A 27,198-nucleotide genomic window follows, 5' to 3' on the forward strand; every position below is an offset into this window, starting at 1 on the left:
GCAGTATTTATCTTTCTATTATGTTTCAGTCTTTGTCAGCGTGATGTCATCTATAATGATTTTGTGCTCTGTATTTAATTTCTTTTTGTATACTTTGTGGACTAGGTCTGTCTTACAGCCATTATGGTTCGCACTACTCTGAGGGTGTTCAGTTATGATTTAATATTAGCATTGCTGGAAGGGTATTTTGTGATTCGATCTGCTGCTGATATAAATTATGCCTCATTATTGCTGCAATATGGCAAAATCAGTTATGAATGACGATATCTGTAGTTATGAATTTGCGAGGGGTACTGAAAGTATGTACCGAGTTCGTGTTGGTGACAGTTATGCCGAGGAAGTTCACGCTGTTGTTAGGCTCGTGTTCTATAGTGAAGGTGATGCTTTTGTGTATGCTTTTGAATTGTTTGTGGAAGTTGCTAATTTCTTCTGTTGATACGAAACAGAACAATGTTGTCATCTACGTACCTTAGATTGTACATAACCTTTCTCTTCCAGTGAGCTTATTCTTCAAAAATTTTATTGCCTAGGTGGTCTAGAAATACATTTCCAAGGGTGCCAGACAAGCAACTACCCAGCGTGAGACCATCAGTCTGTGAAAATATTTTGTCACTGGAGCTAAAATAGTTGAGATAATACTGTGTTTAGTACTGCTACTTTTGCTTTATATAGCCTCCCGCATTTGAAGAGGTTTTCTTTTACGATGTCAACAGTTTGATCAATGACTACGTTAGTATATAGATTAGTTACATCTAAGGAAAATAATCTGTTCTTTTCTCTGAGAGTTTTAACTCTTTAATTTTTTCAATTAAGTCTGTGCAGTTTTTAATAATATATCGTATGTTGATGGGTAATTGTGAAGTATAATTTGGTTCAGTTTTTTTTCTCAATTAAGTATGCTGCACTATTTCTACAATGTAGAATCGGTCTAATAAAGGTACCACAGTTACGAAAAATATATATATTCAGTCGATCATTAAGATAATTTTGTAAAGTGTAACTAGAGCTGTGGCATATTTAACGCAAATATGAATATGATGACACAAACAGAACATTTCACACCAACCATATCTTATCACTGTTCTCTGTAACAGGTGGCTCGCAGAAATGGGCAAAGCCCACAATTTATTAGCCAATAAGTAAGCAGCAGTTTTGGTATTAAAATGTCTTTCCTCAATATTTGAGAGCTGCAAGACACAACGTACTGAAAATGTTTATAACACTCGTACTGTCGGTGGAATGTCTAATACCAGTAGTGGCCGTAGAGATCACGGACGTTGAGATATTGTTTCACGCCCATTATAATGCGAACTGTAAAGCAAAATCTGACCATGTCTTAGCGAGCGAGTTTAGAAGATTAATAACATTTCTGCACGAGAAGAAAGGATTATTATCGTTACAACATAACAGGTATCTCTAATTTAGCTGCTCTTTAGTTTATCAGATGGATAGAAAGGGAGAATAGTGTTAACGTTTTCGAATGACACACTCAGTTACATGCTTTGTCTCTCCGAAATGCTGTAGACGAGGGGAAGTCAATCTTTTTTACGTACAACCCACTTTCAAATATACTTTGGTAGTAAAATTTTTAACCACCTACCGGTTCTACATTAATAGTAACTTATAAAGTAGGGAAATAACTTTAGTTGATAAAATTTACAAAGCAGAGTTGCCGAAAGTCAAAGCATATAATAATAATTGCTTACGAAATACTTAGGGTCAAAATTTGATGTGAATTTAACGAAAATTTTTTTGAGACCCCTACTGCCTACCGCCCACCATGGAAGCTGGAAGGCCCAGTAGTGAACGGTAGTGACCATGTTGACTACCACTGCATATAGAGAAAAGTACTGCTGTCGAAAATTACACACATCACTTACCACAAAATTGCTTCAGAAGGACTCATTAACAAAATGAACACTGAGATATTGCCATTGGCGCGCCGGCCTCAAAGTGGTGGAAACAATGCAGGAAACTCAGTATTTGGTTACGAAACGATAACTATATCAATAAAGATTTACGACACTAAAAATTAACCAGATGTCACCGTATCACATTAACAACGTAAGATAGCTAATGAAGAAGTCCCTATTTGAAATTAAGTTTGGGCAGTAGTAAAAGATGTACGTAGGCTCCCAGCTTACCTGAAAGTCTGCACCCTGGTCGGTATGAGGCCTCGGGACGAGATGTTTAGCTGCGGCGGGCGCATCGCCTCGTGGTTGTCGTAGTCGATCGCCAGCACGTACGGCAGCTGCGGCAGCACACACAAAAGCACGTCTACAGGCAGATTTCGTGATTCAAGAGGTACGATGTTATAGCGGCGTTGACGCTTAAGGCCACAAACCTGCTGATTACTCTCACCATATTTAGCACGTTCTCACTGGCGCTGAGAACTGCGTTTCTCGAAGTAGGGCGGCGCCCGCATTTGAAGGCCACTTTAATATACTGATCTTTTATTTTAAAAGTTTATTCTTTTAAGACAACAAGAGATTACATAAAATAATTTTCGTTGAATTACAAAGTATGTGATATCTCATTCGTTCAGAAAGCTCTCTCGTTGGGGGGTCACACAAAATTGCATTCAGTGTACGTTACGCTTGTATGATGGGTAAAACATCATTCGGTAGTGTATTGCTGGTAACATAATCCGTAGAGTCGAGCGTGACCTACTCCTGTTACACGCAGTCCGATGAGGGAAGGGGGTTTAGTGGGAGCCACCGATGGTAGATACCGGGGTGAATGTGTTAATATATGATTCATTTTTAAAGGAATCTCTTTTCTTATGCTAGACAGCTCTGCACTGAACGAACTATATTTTTCGATAGGTACCTTATCGGAATCTGAATAACTTACGACGATACGAGTTTTCTTAGATATTGTGTGTAACCTTCTATCTTCTTCCTTCGTCAGTTAATTTGTAACTCTTAATAATTACAAAGAAAAAGTTTCAGGAACGTGTCAAACTAGGTGAAAAACAGTGTCTCCCTGATAGACGAAATCCTTGAAAATTTGTGTCCTTCGGGATTTTGAACGAATGCGATCTGTATAAGGAGGGGTCTTGTCGTCTTGGAACCAATTGGGGAACGAACATTGTACCATGTAATGGATCTGATCAGCCAGAATGGTCGCATGTTCCTTGGCAGTAATGCGACCTTGTAGAGCACCCATGGAGCCCATTGCGCCATTTTCCACTCTTGTAACGTAAATTCGACTAGATGCTGGAAACAGTGTGCGACAAGACTTATCCGACCAAATGACATTCTTCCATTGCTCCATAGTCTGGATTACTATGGCTTCGGCACGGCTTTTTCCTGTTATGGGCATCTGCATCAGCAACGAGTGGTTTTGGAGCTCGAGCTCCCCCTTCGACGCCCTGCTTATGGAACTCCCATATTGTTATTTTCGTGCTGGCCGGGTTCGCGAGGGAGACATTCATTTCTGCACCGACGTTTGAGGTTGCCGTCCTCTAATTTTCCATCGTAGTTCTCTTCTATGACCGTCTGTAACGATCACCCGGCATACAATATCGCCCCAGTTGTAATCTAGCGGAAGATATCTCTCCGCTTTTCCTGTACAGAGCATAAATCTTTGATACTGCGCCTCTTGAAACGCCACACACATCGGCAACCTTGGTTACGGAAGCACCACAGCTCGAAGACCAACAATTTCCCAATGTTCGAAATCACTGAGCTCCGACGTAATACACTCACAGTTACATAGTAGTCTGTTCTGACCCCGACTGACACTTCTAACGTACTGAGGATATTGGGTAAGTACCGTTCGTCGTCAAATATGGTACAGCAACCAACCTGAGGGCTGGGCTAGATTCTGCATTTATGTTCAAGCACGAATTTCTCGCGGTGTTTTCACATTTTTTAATACTGTAACTCTCATTACAAGAAATTTTCGCCTGAGTCGTTACTCGCCCCTTGCGCCAACGTGCGCAGCGCCTGCGGTGTTAGCCGGGCTCGGCGCGCCTGCAGAGCTGGCGGTAGCCGTGCGCCAGCGAGCCGGATCTGTCGCTGCGGAAACTGTTCTCCGGGCTCCGTCTGCCGGAAGCGTTCACTGCTAGCAGCCGCCGTGCCGTCCGCTGCGGCACCGGAGGAGGAAATTGCCAATTGCGGCAGGGGTAATGACGGGAATCCTCATATCGGAAAACCATTACGCGGCGCGGGCGGCGGCGCAAGCAAGGATTATGCAGTTAGAATGCGCACGGGGACGTGTCGGTGGGTGGGACCTGCTTTGGTTGCGGAGAGGGAGGCAGAGTCGTGGTGGTTGGGGGCGGCGGGGGCGGTGGGAGGGGCACGGTAGGTCCTGTAGTTGGGCCACGAGGGGACAGGGCGCACCCTAACGAGCCGCACCTGTCACTGAGAGAGGGCGATTTACCGTCGCCACGTCGACTGTGAACGCAGCGCCTTGCCCCGTTATTTTCTTCCGGTGGGGGAATAATGATTTGGCTCCTACGACAGCTTTGACTAACTAACTCATCTACACGTGTTAAGTTGAATGCTAATTTGTTGTAAAGAGTCTCACAGCAGCCGATTTATGACGTCAAGGGAAGTTGTCGAAGAAATTTCTGAATTGCTGGTTTTTTCCTCACTCATACGGGTGGAGGGTAGGGATTGAGGAGGGCTGTCAGAGGAGCAGGTAACCCGTTCTTTAGCCAACTGACAACAAAAATTAAATAACATGAAAAATAGACCAGAATGAAACAGGGGATATATTTACACCGAATTTAAAATGCTTTATTGGGGAAAAATGAAATGGATGTTTTTACACATACAACAGGTATTGATTTCTTACACTGGTAGTTAACAACAGTAACAATAAAAGGCAAAACGAAACACAATAGGCCCGCATTTAAAAATTTTTAAAACTTGATGCTGAAAGACTGATATTTAAAAGATCTTTCCTGTATCTAACAGCCAAACCTCCAGATGTCAGACGCTCAGATCGTTACCAAACATTGTTTGTCAACAGAGTATCAACCATAACACCGATTTATATATTGCTGTCGTCCTGTAAAACATCTGTACACGGTAATTAAAAGTAACACCAAAATTACGGATTTTAAGAGAACCGTATCTATGATATTTTATTCTAAGATCTCGCGAATATGAGTTGGTAGCGCATCAGTTCATAGTACCAAATGTCCAGCATTCAAACCTCAATAATAACAATTTTTTAAACTGTCTCCTCGTGAAACTGCTATACGGTAGAACATTTTCCTAACACGTAAAAAGGACTTTTCGGAGTTTGTAACAATGTTCTTTTGGCAGTATCCTTTTGCTTCGTTCGTTGAAAGTAGCGAACCTATAGAGTAAATTTGTATAGACATGTACAGCAGAACACCACTCCTATCTATACAAATGTATTCTATAGGTTTGCCAGTTTCACCTAACCAAGCGAATGTAGATTGTCATGTGAAGATTGCTACAAACTCCGAAAAGTCGTTTTACATGTCAGGAAAATGTTCTCTGACATAACAGTTTCAGGAGTAAACGCTTAAAAAGAAAACAAAGAGTTGAATCAGAGGAGTTAGTACGCTGGACATTTGGTACGATGCCCTGACGCTCTACCACACCACCTAAGCGGGATCTTCGAAACAATTGTCACAGATATGCTTTTACAATGCTCCGTAGTTCTGGCGTTACTTCAGTAATTGTTTGCTTATGTTCTACTGGTCGACAACACACGAAATCGGTGTTTTAGTTGGTACTATGTCGACATACACCGTGTGGTGCCGATCTGAGTGTCTGACATGTGGAGGTTTGGGTGTAAGAACCGGAAGCAACTGGCCTGGGTTAGGGAGTCTTAAGTTGAAGGGGAAAGGGTTGGACGGTGAGGATGGGAGGTCTGTGTGGTATAACGATGGAGGACTTGGTGTATAACAGCGATGGGGTAGGAGTGGCTGTTGTGACAAAAGGATGTGTAAAGTAGAAGGGATAAATAGTGACTCTAATAGTTGTTAAGAAAGGAGGGTGCGGAAAGAAAGGCAGTCGGAAGGAAGGAGGATAATAGAATGTGGGAAGAGGAGGGAGAGGAAGCACTGATGAGTTGGAATGAGCGGGGTGGACTTATAGTGGGTCAGGGCGGAGTTCATGATGTGGGAGGGGGAAGCTGAAGTTTCTTTGGGAGGGTATGTGGACGGTGTGTAAGTGCAGAGTTGGTCGAATCTGTTGGTAAAGAAAAGTTAGTAGAGGGGAAACGATTGTATTTTCGGAGTCGAGTTAGCGGATGGTGTACATTGGTCACAGGCGTTCAGTGTGATTAAGGAGAGGCGGAATCTGGTGAGTTGGTAAAGGATCCTTGTGGAGGAAGGTAAACGGATGTGGAAAGTGAGGCGGAGTGTATGGCGTTCGAGGATTTGGAGGGACTGTTAGAACCTGGGTGGGGTAGAGATCCATGCAAAATTCGTGTAGCAAAGGATGGATCGGGTCAAGGTTTTATAGGTCTGCAGGACAGTGTAGTGGTGCAATCCACAAGTCCGCCCAGTTGCTAGTTTTAGTTTAAATGTTCCATGATGTGACGGAGAATGTGCATCTTGCTTTCCATTTCTCAGGTGAGTGTGTAGCCCAACCACCAATCCAGCAAGACGTTTCGAATCGTACTCTTAAGCCGTCATCATACGACAAGTGTTTCACATCGCGAAGCCTGCCAGACGTGGCGCCTGTCGTGCCATCGGTGCGTAAATTGCACAGGTTCTTCACAACAATTCACGCGCGTGAAACAAATGCATTACCTCTGCTGCCGATTCTGGACTCGTCGATGGCATGAACAGCATATAAAGCTGTACAACGATTTGACAAACATGCTAGTAGACGTTATTCGTTAACTCATTCGAATCTTCATCCCATTTTTTGTTTTAAGCTGAACGTAGTTGCAGTATCTAATGTCAGTTTGCGCATGCATGGTATCCAATCTCTTGATGTTGCACTGAGTACCATCACTGTGAAGTAATGTACATCATCACATAGATTTTAAGATCGAGCATCGTTTCGTAGTTTCATTTGAAAGGAGGATACTTTCTCGTAGCTGCTCACCACGGCTGAAAAAGTAGTTTACCGAGAAGTTAAAATATGAGGTGGTCCGCAAACCCAAGATATAGGTATAAGTATAAAGTTTCATGACAGCAGAAACTTCCAGTGTGTAACTTGTGTTTACTTTCTGACACATACTCGCAGTTACGTTAAGATTTCTGGATAATCGGTAAACATTCCAGTCCTTGGCCTTTGCCACAAGAATTGAAGCCAATGCATTTTTATAAATGCTATCGACTGCAGCAGCTAACACTTCTGTTAAATTAATAAGAAAGAAGCTGCATCTTTTAGAAAACAAAAGGTGAAACAAAATTAGGAAGAAGGTAGACGCTAACCTGCTACCTTTTGCTTCACAGCTCATGATGCCATCATCTAAGACTTCAACAAGGCTGCTGGTCCTCCGTATGTGGTGGCACACTGCCTAAAGATTGTATCTTCAAATGTTATTGTTTGATAACAATTGCGACAAACTGAATCAAATAGGACGCGTTTTTTATACATCGTGATTGTGCCGCAGCTCTGAAATGGTGTATTTTCATGAGCTATGTCAGTAAAAACATCAAATGGTGAAAGTTTGTAACTACCGATATTCGGTTTCCTGCATTAAAAGAAATCGGAGCTAGAATGACGCGTTTTCGAGAGATCCTGAATTTGCTGATGCTTTGAAACAGCTTATTTTCATACCAAGTACTCCATGATATAGGAAACCCACAAAATATGTAGTTTAACTCAATAAAATATGGTGGCTCGTGACTTCTGCGTGCAACGTAAAAGGATGTCGCATCTCACTTATCACGTTCCACTCCACGAGACAAAAATCTGACGTACCAGTTTCTTCACTTCACTATCCGCAGAGTAACGCAACGTGAAATTCCACTCTGTGACGTCACCAGCTCCTCGTTCACATGTGTTTCATGTCCCATGAGCTTTGCGCTCCAGTAACTCTGTTTTGCTAAGTTCCTGCACTGCGTACGAGTTTTGGGGCACTGTCGTGTTGTAGACAGATTCGTGGTAGTTACACCACGCGATAACGTGTGCTGGTAAATGTAAATGTCGTGTGATGAGGGCCTCCCTTCGGGTAAACCGTTCGCCGGGTGCAAGTCTCTCGATTTGACGCCACTTCGGCGACTTGCGCGTCGATGGGGATGAAAAGATGATGATAAGGACAACACCACACCCAGTCTCCGAGCGGAGAAACTCTCCGACCCAGCCTGGAATCGAACCCGGGCCCCTAGGATTGACATTCTGTTGCGATGACCACTCAGCTACCGGGGGCGGACACGTGTGCTGGTACAGTTTCGTGATTAAGAGAGAGCAGCACGTGTCACGAGGGAAGTGGCCGTGGCTGGCAGAACGCCTTGCTTGCCGTACAGGATGACTATGAACAATATTGACTTCAAACACTGCACAGCAGAGAGCAATATCCACGTATTAATATTAGTGCTGCAAAATTGCTTTATTGGTCGCTAAATGAAATCCACCAGTAAAGTAACCAATGACCTTATTCGACGCTTACCGGGAAATACTCATCATCAGACAGTTTGGAAACCAAAATACAAATCACAGAAATTATACAAATGTATAGGTAGCAACATGACAAGAGTGCCAAAACAAAGCTTCGTCATATTGAGAGCTGACATAAACACCGTGATCATCAGGTATTTAGATACATAAAGACACGTTGTCACCGATGCAGCTGTCATGGCAGACTAATTTCAAAACTACATCATGCTTTCTAGGTAGACACTTCAAGCCACAAGAGAACAGTGAAGCATACATAGGCGGTGCCGCATAGTGGCGAAAACCGAGTCTTAAATTTTAATCCATTAACAAAAAATTGTTGAATACAAAACGTAACTTTCAGAAAGTTAAACAAAGCCAGAACGTTAAGCGTGCTATAAACAATTTTTACACTGCTATAAATTGCCGTCAGTAGAATAGACACGTAAAATAAAACGGGTAAGATACACAAACGAGTTATGCAAAATCAAAATTGTGCGCGAATGACGTATTGACAAAAAGTGTGAACCATACCACATAGTGAGGTACAACGAATTATGTGAAATTTCATTGTTAAAAAACAAGAAAGAAACAGTCGTGACATACGAAACGAATACGAGCACTCGCAGGAATAGGTAATGGGACTAGAACCACCGAATGATACTAAAATAAATCAAGAGAAAGAAGAAATACATAAAATAATGTAGCAAAGCTCCAGGAATATAAAGTATTATAGAGTCCGTAATAATGCTTTGGAAATACTTAGGAGTTAGAGAACAAGATAATATAACAAATAAGCGAAAATAAATTTACATTTAAAGGACGTCAGAGCGGTGTCAGAGCGGTGTCCAGAAGGCACATCTAATGCATTATGTACGGAAAACCTACCACTGCATAATGAAACATAAAAATGTGACATACATAGAATTAGAGCAGTAACTCCCACTGTCACAGGACAAGGTGAGGGATATCGTAAGTAATATATAAAATACTGTGCTTAAATAGAAAATGTAATAACAACTCATTCATTAGTAAATGAAGTACAAAATAACTCTGAATCTCAAAGCCGTCAGGGACTCAAACTCTGAAGAGAAATCCATATGAAAAGTGTGCACACGAAAATAGATCTGCTTAAAACAACTTAGAGCGTAAAGAATAGCACAAAACACAGGTATAATGCAAGTAAGTGGCGCAAGCAAACTAATTCCCGTATTTATCGTAATTAATAAAATATTACGAAAGTAAGAGGCGTAACAACCAACAGCGGACGAATATATGTGTGGAGTAGGGTAGAATCGGTGGGAACTACATAGAATTACAAGTGTAGTGTTTCCTCAAATATTTTATGGAATCCTTGGCGTCTCGAAAACAGCTGTTCATTCAACACTGAAGATGGGTCACACGACTGGTGTAAAAAACTTTCTAACTCTTCCAAAACTTTAACTCACTCCATTTTGGCTTGACAGGAAGTATATTCATTCCTCTGTCTAAGGGCAGCTTTCGATGTCTCTCACCTGCTAAACGGCACCCAAGTGCGGAATTATTTTTATAAGCATGTTCACGAAACTCGTGGCAAAGCTTCTTGCAGTTTGACCCACGTAGATTCACAGGAACCACATTTAATTTTGTAGCTGCCTGAGCAGTTATATTTATCAGGTTTATCGTCAACAGACTCCCGCTTCAACGAACTTAACTTTTCGCATCTGAAAACTGATCTGCACTTTCGCTTTCCTGAATGAAAGTGCAGTAGTTTCACTATGCGATCCTGTGTAAGATACTGACACACTAAGTTTTTCAGATGACTTTTGTCAAAGACTTTTATCTCGATAGGCACGACCTACTTGCATAAGAATATCATACTCTTTATTCAAGCGTTCAGTGCTGAGCTAAAACTTGTTTAATGTATTGTACATTTATTGAAAGTATGCACGTTTTTGTGCAAGTGGATGGGCAGAATCATTACCGAAAATATTGTCAGTGGGTGCTGGCTTACGATAGATACTAAGGGGAACGATGTGCCATCTCTCTCGTTAACATAGGATCAAGAAAGCTGAGTCGTTTACTATTCTCTAATTCGGATGCACGTAGTTCGATGCCTGTTCGTTACCAAGGTACAATCACAATGTCATCCATTTATCTACAATAAAAAAACAGTTTTAACCATAATGGGCAGACTATTTTTGAAGAAGGTTTTCTCTGAGTCATTAAAAAGTATTGCAGTTAGAATAACTGATGCCGCTGCACCCCATCACAAGCCCATCACTTTGATGATAGATCTTACCATGTGGAACAAAAATATTGAAAGAAAAGATCAGAAGAATAAATTCAAGCAGTTCATAGGCATCTCCTATGGCTAATGTTTTATGTTTCCAACAACTCATATGAATTATTACGAAAGTTTCGTCTAGCGGAATGTTAGTGTAAGGATTAGTGATGTCAAAGGAAGCTAGCAACGAATCTTCTGGCACACTACAATTCTTAATTAATGCTTTCATTTCGTAATTGATCTTAACGGACCACGTGTTAGAAAAAACGTAAGCTTCTTTAATTTGGTGTAACAAAAATGGTTCAAATGGCTCTGAACACTATGGGACTTAACATCTATGGTCATCAGTCCCCTAGAACTTAGAACTACTTAAACCTAACTAACCTAAGGACATCACACAACACCCAGTCATCACGAGGCGGAGAAAATCCCTGACCCCGCCGGGAATCGAACCCGGTTGGTGTAACACAAACTGTTTATGACAAATATGGGCCTTTGGCATCCATTCACATGAGGTCTTGCGGGAGAACCTTGTTTATGAAGGTTAATCTGTGACCTTAATTTTGGAAGTTTTGGGCTCGTGATGAAACATCTTTTCATACCAACGTCTGAATAGAACGGAAAATTTGAATTGCTCATATATTTTGTTTTTCAAATTATCGATAATTTTTAGCATAGGATTTTTCTAGACTTCCTTAGTGTTGTTGTTTTCAAAAATTTCTAAAGTCTTAGTTACACAATCTTTAGCTCAGATAAGTAGGAACGGCTGTCATTGTAGGCTCTTGTTACGATAACACTACTTTCACATCATTTTGTGTTGACATTCATGACTGATAACAGAAGTGCATTGGAGGAAAATTGAGTCTTAAATGATTTTTCAAAGGCCTTACGCGTTTTACTGCAATGGCTGCCTGAAGAGATTCAGGAATTTTATACTGTTCACAAACATTTTTAATTTCAGCAATAGTTCTTTTAACACCTTGGTTGTTAACTGCTGTTGGGAGATTAAAATTCTTTTCTGAACAAGTGCTGGTCATCAGAAGACAACTCGAGGTTTCGTATGTTGACTACAATAAGTGCAAAAGGATGTTTATGTAGTGGCGTGGCAAGACAGCCAAGCCACTCGGAGGTAGCCGATAGGCACGCGTTAAGCTCACGCAGATTGGCGTGAGGTCTGGAACAAGGTAAAGTAATTATCCTATAAAGAAAAGAACGTAGTTCTTGGAATACTTAACTTTAATCCACAATTGGAGAACATCGCTCTTGTTTAGACATTATTACACTGAATATAAACTGGTAATGGCGCCTTGCTAGGTCGTAGCAAATGACGTAGCTGAAGGCTAAGCTAACTATCGTCTCGGCAAATGAGAGCGTATTGGTCAGTGTAGCTTCGCTAGCAAAGTCGGCTGTGCAACTGGGGCGAGTGCTAGTAAGTCTCTCTAGACCTGTCGTGTGGTGGCGCTCGATCTGCAATCACTGACAGTGGCGACACGCGGGTCCGACGTATACTAACGGACCGCGGCCGATTTAAAGGCTACCACCTAGCAAGTGTGGTGTCTGGCGGTGACACCACAGTTTACACCTGGCACGCTTAACATTGGAATTCCACTTATTTTATTGTATATCACTATGTGGTGCGGTATTTGTCAATACACCTTTTAAAATTGATTTTGTTTAATTGATTTGTATACCTTATGCATTTTATTTTATATGTCTATTCTATTGATGGCACTTTACACCAATGCAAGAATTGTTTTTCGGCATGTTGTTTAACTTTCTTGCTTTAAATACCTTTGTGAAAGTTCTGTTTTTTATTCAATAGTTTTTTATAAATGTATTGTAATTTATTATTCGGTTTTCGTCGCTATGCGGGACCACTTTTGTATGCTTCATCGCACCCTGGTGGCACAAATTGTTTACTTGGAAAACATAATGTCGCTCTGAGATTAGTCTGCCTTGACAGCTGTATCCGTTGCAACGTGTCTTTCTGCATCCGCATACCTAGATGATCATGGTGTATATGGCAGCTCTCAATACGATGAAATTTTGTAAATATGCCTTTGTCATGTTGCTCTGTATACCTATGTACGTTTTCTGTCATTTGTATTTTGGTTTCCTGACTATCTGATGAGATGCCTCTCCCGAAACGCGTAAAATAAACCCACTGGATTTTGACTAGTGGCATTTCGTTTCGTGACCAATTCAGTAATTCTGGAGCACTCATATTAATGTTCAGTGTTGTTGCATTCTTCCTGCGTGACTTTATGTCACAATTACAACGAATCTACGTAGACTGTGTTGATGTGCATTTCTTGCTTTAGTTAGTTACGAATTTTCGTATTATGTGTGTACTTAACACACTTAGTGGAAAATCAAAACTCCTAGCTAGTCCTATCAGTGCTTTACAACTCATTTGAAAGGCGCGCTATGGAACGACCGGAACAAGACCGACAAAAAGCCTCTAGGAACTGCTTGTAACGAAAGTAAGTGGAAATAGCAGGGACGTGCCTGCTTGCCTCTCTGTTTCCCTATCGAATGAATGTAGTCATTCTCCTCTCATTGTACATTGTCATGGAAGCTTCATCAGATATGGCTGTCGTGTTCTGTGTTTATAATGACGCCATCGTATTGACCATCAAATATTTAGTTTGTTCTTTCCTTACGCGGTTCAGTAGCTCGCTATTGTGAAAAGAATGCAACATTCCTGATACATTTCACATCCGACTTACTCTTACAGAGCGTAAGTGAAAACTTATACTTAGTAAGAATAAGCTGGACGTGATACCATACATCAGCAGTGTATGAGATGCCAATCGAGTTGAGCCTTCCTCCTGCATCAGCTGCCCTGCTGAGAGGCAGATCGGTTCTTGAACAACTCTGAGACTCAATAAAAAAGTTAACTGATTTCAACAAACGCTATTATGAAAGCAGAAATTGCCCTGCCAGTGAGTCGTAGGTCTTGACATTCCCAGAGTTCAGTACGAATAAACTGCATGAGAAACGGGATTCACTAGATATGAAATCAAAACCTTCTGCCTCGCGAAGCAAATTTTATTACAGAGTATTCAGTGTTCACATATTAATATGGACATTACTTACAATTAGTTCAACACATGACAAAGAACGACTAAACGAAACATGAAAATAAATTATGATAAACAACAACAGTTCCGGTAAATTTGTCGGATAAGAAACTGTGGTCGGTAGTGGCCAACTTCCTAGCATTATAACGTAGCCGCGGGTCGATAATTATGATTGCGGGACTGTACCGGTAGAGAAAGTAAATTAACCATACCACCACGCCTCTCCGCCTAATCGTGGGTGAACTTACATGGATGCGTTGAATTACTAGAAAATTCTTAACTTCGTTCCTTCCTAACCAGCCGATGCCGCTAGATATTCTCACCAAAACTGTTATGTGTTGACGAGCAGACTGTGGATGATGTACACTAAAGCGAAGGAAACGTGATCGGAATTAAAGTTTCCTCACAAACAGCGAGAAATTTAAGTGCAAGTGTCATTCTCGAAGCGATATCCAGAAGTGCGTCTTCTTCGCTTCTTTGTAGCTAAGTGAAATCTTTGGGTTTTTACCATCTCCTGTGTGTGCTTTGCTCAGAGTTCACGTCAAAAATGCCCACCGGTGACAAAAAGTTCGTCCAACTTTAGCTATTGGTGTACTTGTCGTATTACTGTTTTTCTCCCAACGAAAACTGAGTAAATCTCATTCTCCAGTCGGTAGCCTTTTAGGCTGCACTGTATGAGAATCAGGGACTCACGAGCTTACGTCATTGTCTCGCTTTTTTATCCTATCAATTCACGGTCGGTCATGTCTTGCACAAAAATTTGGAAAACTGCTCTTGACTTCCCACACTAGCTGTGTCTCGGAACAACGAACGGGTTCTGTGTTATCTGTTGTCGGAAAAAGAAAATCTCATCCCATCGGGTCTCGGTGCCTCTTTTCGTCGGAGTGTGCTTTCACAAAACGGTTGAAGAACACAGAGTCTGAGTAGTTCCACTGCTTTCGCGAGAGACAAGCAGCCAATAGTATGTTCAAATGATCCCACTTCATGTGCATTTTGAGAACTCACTAGGCAAGGTTGAAACCCCTCAGCATAACGCGCTTTGACAGAAAGGGGCCACTTATTTGCTGGAACGAGTCTCCATGGGTCACTGCTCTGTTCCACATGTGAAATGATTGCAGTCTAAGAGTAAGTGGAACACTGGGATCTCCAGTGGTTTCTTGGTACACAATTAACTGAGAATGGAACTGGATTACAACACTGAATTTAGTAAAAGCTACGAAAGTTGGTTGCTCTAAAACATTCAGAGCTCTGAATGTAAATACGCACCGGGTTTTTGGCGAGCGACTGCCAGGAGAAGACCAGATCGCTGATGTGCGCCGGCACGGGCACCACGAAGTTCATGGCGTACGTGTTGACCACGCCCTCTCGCACGTAGAACAGCTCCGCCGACAGGCCTGCAACAGACACAAGCAAGCCGTCACTTGTGGTGCCACAGCTGGCAACGCGGACGCATGAGCTCCCACATGACGATAGGACATCCTCAGCTGTCTTCCTGTAGCCTATCTGAGATAATCATATCGGATAAATACTTTGTCACCCCCAAAAAACTTCTGTAAGTATCTCCAATTTCACCATAAACAGTTTAAGCCTCTCATTCACGACAAACTGCCTATTGGCTTCTGTCTCGGATTCTTCGGCCGACGTTCATATAATGACTTTTCTGACGTTTCGCCAGCATGACTGGCTGGCACTGTCAAAGCTTCACCCTCCATTGCCGGTGGTGAACTGGAGCCGAGCTCGCGGGCGCAGACTATATGTACCTGGCGCGCCAACGTCCGAGGGTTTCTCTGCGGTCATTTCCGGTGCGGTTCTCCTCTTGCTACCTGTGACGGTCGTTCGCTGCAGTACGGGAAGCCAGGATCCGTTTACCTTAAGGCTTTCCTCTATCTTGTTCAAACTGTTCGCGTGTTTTTGTATTTCTACAGCTTCTCTGAACAAGCGCGTGTGATAGTGCTTCTCTACAGCCAGAACTTCCGTGTCGGAGAATTTTATTACGTGGTCGGTCTCATTCAGTGCGTGCTCTGCCACGGCCGATTCCTCCACCTGCCCCAACCTGCAATGTCGCTTATGCTCTTTGATCCTGGTGTTGATGGATCGTCCAGTCATTCCGACATAAACTTTTCCGCATGTGCATGGTATACGGTATATTCCCGACATTGCAAGTGGGTTTATTTTCTCCTTCGCCGACCTAAGACACTCTTTGATCTTCCTTGTCGGTTTGAAAACCGTCTTTGCGCCATATTTGTGCAATATACGGCCGATTCTGTCCGTCAGAAAGGCCGTACCCGACATTTCTTTTTCTGGTTCCTTACTTCGCCGAGTGTTTGGCTCTGTTACACTTCTAATATAATTTGTGGAGTACCCATTGCTCCTCAGGACAGTTTCCAGGTGTTGCATTTCTCGTTCAAGGTGTTACGGCTCACATATTCGTCCTGCTCTCGTTACAAGCGTACTAATCATGAGACCGACCACGTAATAAAATTCACCGACACGGAAGTTCTGGCTGTAGAGAAGCACTATCACACGAGCTTGTTCAGAGAAGCTGTAGAAATACAAAAACACGCGAACAGTTTGAACAAGAAAGAGGAAAGCCTTAAGGTAAACGGATCCTGGCTTCCCGTACTGCAGCAAACGACCCTCATAGGTAGCAAGATGAGAATCGCACCGGAAATGACCGCAGAGAAGTCCTCGGACATTGGCGCGCCAGGTACATATAGTCTGCGCCCGCGAGCTCGGCTCCAGTTCACCACCGGCAATGGAGGATGAAGCTTTGACAATGCCAGCCACTCGTGCTGGCGAAACGTCAGAAAAATCATTATATGAACGTCGGCCGAAGAACCCGAGACAGACGCCAATAGGCAGTTTGTCAACAAGTGGCCACGAAAGCCTTAAGAAGCCTCTCATTCATGATTACATCCCATAAAATAGCCCCGGAGATTATCTTTGTGGTTAAAATCTGGTGATTCAGCCAGCCAGTCGAGATGCAATAGGATGCCGGAGTGTCCATGAAACCACGAACGGACCAGATGATACGTAAAATTACCGATAACATCCCCTTAAACATCAGACAACGTATCCTGATTTCCAGTCACATTTACAGTAGTTCCCTCGAGCTTGTATGCAACCCTACTCGCGATTTCACCATCGTTGGAAGTACTGCTGGCACTTAGCAGAATCAGTTGCAATTTGGCTTGAATCTTTTATTCGGAGACAAAACGTCATCTTTTCAACTCCAATTTCATTTTCTGGAGGGGGTAACACTTGGTATTGGTGTGACCACAGGTGTTGTCGTTTTGGAATACGGATATGTATACAGCCTACTAGTAGTAAAGATGAAGAAAAAACGGCAACACTTGACCACCGAGAATTTTTAAATAATTTTCAACGTTCCTCTTAATGGTAACCTGTATTAATGTACGTAACGTGTGGAAAGCACCCCGGAAAACACTGCAGAACCATCTTCGGTCAGGAAGTTTCTCTCCACACATTCTCCGTTACACGTTTCATTCGGTCCAGGGTGCAACCGACACGTTCCGGCACTTGGAAAGAAGCGAAATCGGAGGTCACTACATGTCTCCAGTCAGCTACTGTATTTATTTTATATATATGTTCAAGACGTCCAGCCTTCTAAGCCGCTGTGGCCAATGGCCTTGTGCGATGCTCCTGACTTAATATGTACAGCGTATGCATTTTTCTTTGCAACGTTCGCTCGTAAATAGATTGATAAGTATCTGCGTTCACTGATTGCAGTAATTCCTACCGGATTAGAAACTGACAAGGAACGACGTTCGTCTCCTGTTCCTGCCGGTTAGGATCTTTACACGAATGTTCTTCTGTCTTGTTGCTCCGAGTGAAGCACTATTCATTGTTGCCACGTAGGATGGTCCGCGTCGATACACCAGAAAATCGCTAGAGTTCGTTCGAAATTGTGGTCATGGGCACTTTGAAACACGGTTCCATGTCACCAATCTTAGTGAGCTATTTCCATAGAAACGCCCGGTATGTACACACCACTTCGCCGCCATGTCTTACGTCAGCGGTAGAGGGTCACTTGGCCGCTCGGTAACAGTCCTACAATCTACGAGGTCTGTATGAAAAGTTCCGAAACATTCGTAATTTCGCGCCAATGGTGTGTTGGGTTCAAATATGATTGGCATCCCTGCACATGCCTGTGTTTAATGCATACCTGTTGAAAGTTTCCTTGTACACTCCTGGAAATTGAAATAAGAACACCGTGAATTCATTGTCCCAGGAAGGGGAAACTTTATTGACACATTCCTGGGGTCAGATACATCACATGATCACACTGACAGAACCACAGGCACATAGACACAGGCAACAGAGCATGCACAATGTCGGCACTAGTACAGTGTATATCCACCTTTCGCAGCAATGCAGGCTGCTATTCTCCCATGGAGACGATCGTAGAGATGCTGGATGTAGTCCTGTGGAACGGCTTGCCATGCCATTTCCACCTGGCGCCTCAGTTGGACCAGCGTTCGTGCTGGACGTGCAGACCGCGTGAGACGACGCTTCATCCAGTCCCAAACATGCTCAATGGGGGACAGATCCGGAGATCTTGCTGGCCAGGGTAGTTGACTTACACCTTCTAGAGCACGTTGGGTGGCACGGGATACATGCGGACGTGCATTGTCCTGTTGGAACAGCAAGTTCCCTTGCCGGTCTAGGAATGGTAGAACGATGGGTTCGATGACGGTTTTGATGTACTGTGCACTATTCAGTGTCCCCTCGACGATCACCAGTGGTGTACGGCCAGTGTAGGAGTTCGCTCCCCACACCATGATGCCGGGTGTTGGCCCTGTGTGCCTCGGTCGTATGCAGTCCTGATTGTGGTGCTCACCTGCACGGCGCCAAACACGCATACGACCATCATTGGCACCAAGGCAGAAGCGACTCTCATCGCTGAAGACGACACGTCTCCATTCGTCCCTCCATTCACGCCTGTCGCGACACCACTGGAGGCGGGCTGCACGATGATGGGGCGTGAGCGGAAGACGGCCTAACGGTGTGCGGGACCGTAGCCCAGCTTCATGGAGACGGTTGCGAATGGTCCTCGCCGATACCCCAGGAGAAACAGTGTCCCTAATTTGCTGGGAAGTGGCGGTGCGGTCCCCTACGGCACTGCGTAGGATCCTACGGTCTTGGCGTGCATCCGTGCGTCGCTGCGGTCCGGTTCCAGGTCGACGGGCACGTGCACCTTCCGCCGACCACTGGCGACAACATCGATGTACTGTGGAGACCTCCCGCCCCACGTGTTGAGCAATTCGGCGGTACGTCCACCCGGCCTCCCGCATGCCCACTATACGCCCTCGCTCAAAGTCCGTCAACTGCACATACGGTTCACGTCCACGCTGTCGCGGCATGCTACCAGTGTTAAAGACTGCGATGGAGCTCCGTATGCCACGGCAAACTGGCTGACACTGACGGCGGCGGTGCACAAATGCTGCGCAGCTAGCGCCATTCGACGGCCAACACCGCGGTTCCTGGTGTGTCCGCTGTGCCGTGCGTGTGATCATTGCTTGTACAGCCCTCTCGCAGTGTCCGGAGCAAGTATGGTGGGTCTGACACACCGGTGTCAATGTGTTCTTTTTTCCATTTCCAGGAGTGTAGTATGTCTGTTAGTAATTGTTCGGTGGCTGTATTGAGTAGAACGTTGTGTAGCGCAGTTTGCGAATATCGAGAACGCAGAGTTAGAAGAGCAACGCGTCTGCATTAAATTTTGCTGAAACTGAGGAACACCTTAACAGAGACACATCAAATGATGCATGAAATCTATGATAGTGAGTGCTTTAAGTCGTACTTGGTGTTATGAATGGCCGGACGGTGTGGCCAAGCGGTCCTAGGCGCTTCAGTCTCGGACTACGCGACCTTTACGGCCGCAGGTTCGAATCCTGCCTCGGGCATGGATGTGTGTGATGTCCTTAGGTCAGTTCGGTTTAAGTAGTTCTAAGTTCTAGGGGACTGATGACTTCACATGTTAAGTCCCATAGTGCTCAGAGCCATTTTTTTGTTACAAATGGTTCACACGGTTTAGAAAAAAGACTGGAAGGAACTTCAAGATGACCATTGTTCAGGATGTCCTTTGACTCTACCGACGACGCTCATGTTAATAACGTCAACGAATTTTTGCAAGCCATTCGAAGAGTAACTGTCTGAGAGATTGTAGAAGACTGTAGCATATTGGTTAGATCATGTAGCGAAATGCTGACACAGCTTCTTTGAATGCATCCTGTCGTCGCCAATTTCGTCCCACGGCTCATGAGCCAAGACCAGAAAGACCTTCGCTTCGCATTCAGTGAAGAGATTTTGGATCGCGCAAATGGGAACTAGATGTTCTTTAAGAGAATCATAATTGGTGGTGGGCCGGGAGTTCACGGTTTTGATGCAATAACAGACCAGCACGTTCATCCCTGGTGGTGAGTGACCATTGGGCAAAAAACGAAATCACTGTGCTGCCTCATCCTCCCTACTCTCCAGACCTTGACCCTGGAGCCTTGTTTTTGTTTCCAGGCTTGAAAACCCCGTAGAAACGTCGAAGATTTGTAACGTCAGACGAGATAAAAGAAAATTCGCAGACGGCGCTTCACGCGATCCAGCAAGAGGCGCAACAAGACTACTTCCGGATGTGGAAACGGCGTTAGGAGCGGTGTATCAGTTGTGGAGAAGAGCATTTCGAAGGATACCATGCATAATAGGTAAAAGGTAAGCGCAGAAACAACTTGTGGACGGAGTTCTGGAATATTTTGAACAGACCTTCATAGTGATCATGGGCTCTTTTAAGTGAATGAGACAAAGTTGATAATGAACAGTAGCTCTGGGCAAAGGCTGAATTGGTCGCTAACCGAAAAGCCATGCTTCAAAACCAAATGGTTCAAGTGGGTCTGAGCCCTATGGGACTTAACATCTGAGGTCATCAGTTCCCTAGAACTGAGAACTACTTAAAACTAACTAACCTAAGGACTTCACACACATCCATGCCCGAGGCAGGATGCGGACCTGAGACCGTAGCACTTGCGCGGTTCCCGGCTGAAGCGCCTAGAACTGCTCGCCCATCGCGGCCGGCTTTCAAAAACTGAATGACTTTCTTTCTCATAAATGACACGTTTCACACTTAGCCCTCTTCAGATTCGTACGTAACATGCTGCTTGTAGATACAAAGGTTACGAGATGTGCACATAACAGTCATAAAAGGACTCAGTGTTTTGCTGGTCACACTCTGCGTGCACATCTTGTAACCTTTATATCTACATGCAGCATGTTGCTCCTAGGTACTTCAAGAAGGCTGAGTCCGAAAAGTGTTACATTACCAGCAGTAAAGTCATTCTTTTGAACCACGGTTTTTCTGTTAGCTTCTAATCCAGCCTTTATGCAGTACTATTGTTAATGAATAATATGAATTCCAGAGAGATTAACACAGAAACAGTGGAGCCCTTTTTACCTGAGTGACTTTCTTGTCTCAGTCGATCGCTCGTGAAAGTACCTGTCTTGAACTGCGATTCGCTTTTCACAAATGGTCGTTTGTACAAGTACGTCACCAGCAAAATTGTGAGTGTCGTGCGTGGTGTCTGTTGTGCATTTTGGCGCCTCACTGTCGAAGAGTGGTTTTAAGCGACTCTCCTTTAAAAAAAGTCGAAACATATTAACTGAATTAATAAGCTACTGATGATAACACATTTTATTCACAGTGGATGTTCGTGAATGAGGCGGTACAGTAAATTCTCTGCACAACTGAGAACTTACAGCTGATAAAAATTTCTCATCCAACCATTTCCAAACGTTTACTCAACCTGAAGTTTGTTCAACGAAATTTCTTGCGTTTCACCTGCACTAATGGCAGGGACTTTCAAAGGTTCGTCGTCTGTTACTGGTGGCCGACAATCCACATGTTAACAAGTGGTCACAAATGCCACAACAGTTTTGTAACATTTATAAGGCAGTACAAAGTGTCCATTTATCTGGTTATCGAAATAAATGCTTTACCAGCGATCTCTGCTTTTTGGAGGTTTCTTTCTGAACTGGTCATTGATCAACGTTCTTATTTATGCACTGAGCAGGCATTTTCTTTGTTCAGGTATTGTATAACTTAAATCGTATTTCAGTTTCTTACGTTTGGTCTCAGATAATACTCTTTGTACACATATCGTGTCCTTTTTCACCCTTTGATTGTCTCGAAAACAAAGCAAGCAGTAAAATAAAAGTGAATAATAGACATAAACACAAAATTCGTTTTTTAAATTTAAATTTATCCATGTTATATAGATGTTGTTTGGGGTTTGCGACTGTATTATAAAATTATGTGGAATAATTGATACTGCTGCAGTCACTTTTTACTAATATTTTATTATTAGGACAATGCATTTCGGGAGCATGCTGCCATCATCAGGTGCATTATACAGTTACTTATACATCAGCTTATAGGTTATGTTCATTAGTTGTGTGGGTCAGTGGGGTTAAGAATCGAAACATAAACCTGTGTGGAAGGATAAATCTGTTACAGTGTGTATATCATGTGAATAGCATGACTAGGTAATATATTAATACGTTTGCTTACATTTCTGTTGTCGATTTAATTTTATGGCACACAGAACACAGTAACAGGTAAAGAATAAGGGACAATAAATGGACTTATATGAAGAACTGGAAATCTTTATTCATGGCGCAGCACATAGAGATGTATTATTAAATTATAAGCTTCAAAGTAATAATGTTAACTTCTTTAAAAACTTCTCCAAGATTAAATGTTTGTTTCCTTGACAGAATAGTTTTCATTCAGTATCCATGTAACATTCTCCATATTGCCAATACATCTACATAAAAGTCGTCATCTTCACTATAGGTATATATTACTGTGTTTGAAATTGTAGGTAGTTTAACTTAGATTTAATAACTCTCTGGAAAGATGTTAACAGTCTAGGAAATTGTAAGTAGTTTATCTTAGATTTTAAAACTCTTCGGAAAGATGTAAACAGATGTTTGTGAAAATGCTAAGTTTTGATTTACCCGTTACTGTGCTCTGTGTGCCAGAGAATGAAATCGCCAACAAAGATGTAAGAAAACGTATTAATATATTACCTAATCATGCTATTCACATAATGTACATACTGTAACAGATTTATCCTTCGACACTGGTTTATTTTTCGATTCTTAATCCCACTGGCACACACAGCCAATGTACATAACCTATGAGCTGTTGTATAAGTAACTGTATAATGCACGTGATGATGGCAACATGCTGGCAAAATGCATTGTACTAATAAAATATTAGTAAAAGTGACTGCATCAGTAAAAACTATTCGACAAAATTCGTTGCTTTGACATTAACGAGTTCGTCGAGAACTGGTTAATTTCCGTAGGCAGTAGGATACACCACCTTCCTCTGTTTCTGTGCATGCATAGTCGTCGTCACACTCAGTATCTTAGATCTCTGCACTCGAAAAAAAAATTATCCGCGCTGTAAATGTAACTTTAAGACAAACCGAAATATGCAGTAAATATTCAAGGTACAGAGCAATGACTTGATACCAACGCTGAAACACCGTAATAGACGTTCAGTGGAAGGAAATTTCTCGGAAAACCAATACGTTGAAAAACACAATTGTCCATCTATACAGATTAAAACTGTATCGAAACAAGAAGTGTGTGAAATAGCTTGGAAAGAAAGAATGAGACGTGTCTAGAGGTGTAGCTTTGCTCCATTAAGCAATTTGTATGTTAACACTTGATTTGCATTTCATACGATCATAGAACGCTTCAAAACGCCTACCGGTATCGGTCTAAAGGTCCTAAAGCAAAACCGTAGAATGAAAGCAGATGAGAGGTGTTTTGATCCTATCACATAAAAATAAAATTTTAAAAATTTATTTTGCCACATTCTCTGATGCCAAAGTGTGTGTTTCGAGAGGTAGCCAGAAACAATGGAGTCAACGTAAGTAGTATGTTACAGGCACAACTGTCGGGAATATTTTGTGCAAAATTTTAATTTGGAAATCATTAATATTTTTTATTTTATTTTTAGTTCATTTGTTAAAATGCATTTCTTAATACGTTAGGATAAAAGTCCATTGTCCATTCTTGATTTTTAATGCACTGTCAAAAAGCAAGACAAAATACTTTGTTATTAAAACGGCAATCTACTATTCGAATGAAAACCCATTTCAATGTTTATTACACCATTCCCGTATGCCATGATAGCATTGGCCGTTGGATGATTTATAAACGGCATATTCAACTCAGATAGTTCATGTTTACTTTTCAAATACGACTTGGAAAATCATCCAGCAGCCATGGAGTAAAAGGATAATAAGTTGCGGCCCAGTATAGTTTTGTGATTTGCATTAAATGCGAGATGTGCGGAACCTGATATGAACAGTAGCCTACTTCTAGTTGTCTTCCCCACATATAGGCTGTTTATATAGTTATTTGCGAACTTTAATGACAATTGGGTTTTCCTACAGCACTTGAACTAAGTCTTATTTTACCCGGTACAAAACACAAGAATTGACGTCTAACGTAAAGATATCTTGACTAATACTAACACAACGGTTTCCTAGTTCTGACAGTTCAGGTTAAACATTCGAATGGATGAGCCTATGTAATAACCGGTGAAACCTAGGATAAAGGCACCATCTTCTCTGCTCTTGTCGCTGACTCGTTACCATTTGAGAGCTCCAGGTGCAGGACAAGGCGTAACCAACGTATGGTCATTTAGAAAAGTTTTCTTTTTTCGGTTCTAGTACTCTTCCTTGACATTAAAGTCAGTTTGTCTATCATTGCTGTATGCAGAATTGTTTCAGATTTTTTTAACTTCTATAAAATATTTTCACTGAGCTGTTTGACACTTAATATCAGTTCAACTATAATGTCGTCACTGATATCGCAAAGATTTTCAACCTAGTCATCGATACATTTTTCGCTCTGCGGGAATATAATGATTTTTAATGCATGACGTGCCATTAAGTATGGATTTGTCATAAGTTCCAGGGTCTGATCATGTGGAATTAAACAGTGGATATTTCGAAGAAAGTCAAATCTCTCAGCACTACAAAACCCTTGACTCGTGCTAAATTACTGTGCTAAAATTTACCGTTGTGTAAATTTCCAGCTATATGGAGAAGACATAATTTTCGGCCCTTCTGTTTGGCTTCTCTCGATTCTTAATGTATGTCATCGGTTTGATCGGCTATCATTATCTGCAGAGCTCCTATAGTAAATAACACTTTTACGCCATCCAACGGCATACAGAAGCGTGAAACACTATTCTACATAAGCTCATAACAGCTTTAGAAAAGGCCCCGCTACTGACATTTCACGTACGTGGAAGTCGATATTCACATGCTGTTAACACTCTTTTAGGACACAACATTTGTTTTCCATGTACGAACACGTAGTGGCCAACTGGCCATCGGTAAGGGGCAGTCACATCTTGAAGACCAAGTGCTAAGATGCGCATCAATCTTGAAGTAATTACAGTAAATAAGTAATTCATAATACGTGTAGGTTCTTTTCTAGCATCGCAGACTTCGTGCAAAGGAAAACCATTAGAGCGGTGACTGCATAACAGCACTTTAGATATGATAACCATTCTCGTAAATATATCTAACATTCAAATCGCACATGGAAAGCTTGCAGGAACGTGGCAGTTAGTGAGTCAGGGATTGCTTGTTGGTATTTAATTTCGGTCAGAATGTACACGATGAATGAATGGCAAAATGTAAACAGTGATCGAGAAATTGGACTAAAGAGTTATTACAACGATTAGCTACTACTAACGGTGGTGATTATATTAATGATGATTGTGATTTGATGATGATCCGGTGACGATTAGGACTCGATGATGCTTTGATAACAGTCATGATCATGATGACTGGGAGATGACTTCTGGACGATTGAAAGCTGCTGACTGGATTACTTGATGACAATGAATGAAAGTTTGTGAATGGATGCATCACTGATTTTGGGAAATGTTAGTTCTCTGTCTGGCTAATTATCGGCAATGATACTTCTCTGTCTGATAACCTTCGTTGATAGTGAAATTTGAAATATAGATACGAAGAAAAAAGGATCACAAGCCACGGTAATGGTGTGGACAGTAGTTACAATAATGTAGAAATTACTTGACACCAGCCTACGATGACGGGATGGACCGAAATCATCTTGCATTTGCGACGTGGAATAATATCTGTCATATGATTCACGAGCTCTATCGGCGATACATATTATTCCTTATAAATTCTACACGTCTCATGATTTCTTTTGATGACAGAAAGGCCTGAAAAGATTCTAAGGGTGTTGTAACTTACGATGTGCTGAGAAATAATTATTGAGAAAATAATTCGCTACGTCTCAACTTTTCCGATTTAATTCGCATTGACGTTAGCCAATCAGAATGTTTCACGGGTAAACTCAAGCATTTTCACTTCCTAAAATGCAGTAATGCACCGACATCTGTGTGACTGTGGCTTATCAGTTATTCATTATCAACTAAATTGTGTGTTTTCGGAAGTAGTACATTTAAACCCGGTGAACAAGAGCTACGTTTGTTCGGTTTGAGGAAATCAAATGAAGAACACGTTTGGGGACACTGTCTGTGGCAGCCTGTTTGAATATGCGCCCCCAACGACTTGACTGGCTAACATCGACGCTAATTAAATTAGAACAGCGCAACATATTGTACTTTTTTGCTAAACGATTACTTCTCAGCACAATCTACCCCGTAAAACTCTTACAAGCTCTTCAGGCTGTTTCTGATCACCCTCTAGATATGTCCTACTCAGCGCAGATCCAGAAATATTGCCCTGGATATACTCTTTCTGAAAAGTTCATCGATCGCAGTAATTCAGTGTGCACAGACATTATCATCCTGCAGATGGATCACTGGAACAATTGCGGCCCTTTGTAGTCGCACATGCTTTTACACTAACTCATGTCTGCACTTCTGACCGTTAATATTGTCCCACCAACAAGTAGCAAAAATGCGAACATTTGATGAAATATGACATGTCCCTACTCCCAGTCTCCAAAAAATGACCTCCATTCACCATTCTCAGTAACGGTACAGCTTAACAAATGAATGCAAGACGAGAATACCTCTGCAAACTGTAGCGAGATTGATAGTCCGATTTCAGTATTGCTGTTTCCACAGTAAACATTTTCGTCTCTGCAGTTGCGGAATAAGCGCTATTGCATCACTGACATACACCATCTCCTCTTTACACAGTTTCCTGAGAAACCGCAACAATCAGCTATAAAGATAATTATGTTACAGTCATCAACGGAAATCTCGTGTTGT

The 27,198-nt window shown here is 42.3% G+C and overlaps 1 protein-coding gene across 1 annotated transcript in view; it reads right to left on the reverse strand.

The window, feature by feature from the left end:
• The window catches only part of LOC126457405 (tyrosine-protein kinase Dnt-like), a 233,936-nt gene that overhangs the window by 101,950 nt on the left and 104,788 nt on the right, over positions 1 to 27,198 (reverse strand). The window contains exons 2-3 of the mRNA XM_050093674.1: positions 15,156 to 15,283; positions 2,145 to 2,251 (exon numbers count right to left, since the gene is read on the reverse strand). Of these exons, the coding sequence (XP_049949631.1) occupies positions 2,145 to 2,251; positions 15,156 to 15,283 (235 nt within the window). The remainder of the gene's footprint in view (positions 1 to 2,144; positions 2,252 to 15,155; positions 15,284 to 27,198) is intronic.

This window comes from Schistocerca serialis, chromosome 1 (assembly GCF_023864345.2).
Source record: "Schistocerca serialis cubense isolate TAMUIC-IGC-003099 chromosome 1, iqSchSeri2.2, whole genome shotgun sequence".
Taxonomy (NCBI): domain Eukaryota; kingdom Metazoa; phylum Arthropoda; class Insecta; order Orthoptera; family Acrididae; genus Schistocerca; species Schistocerca serialis.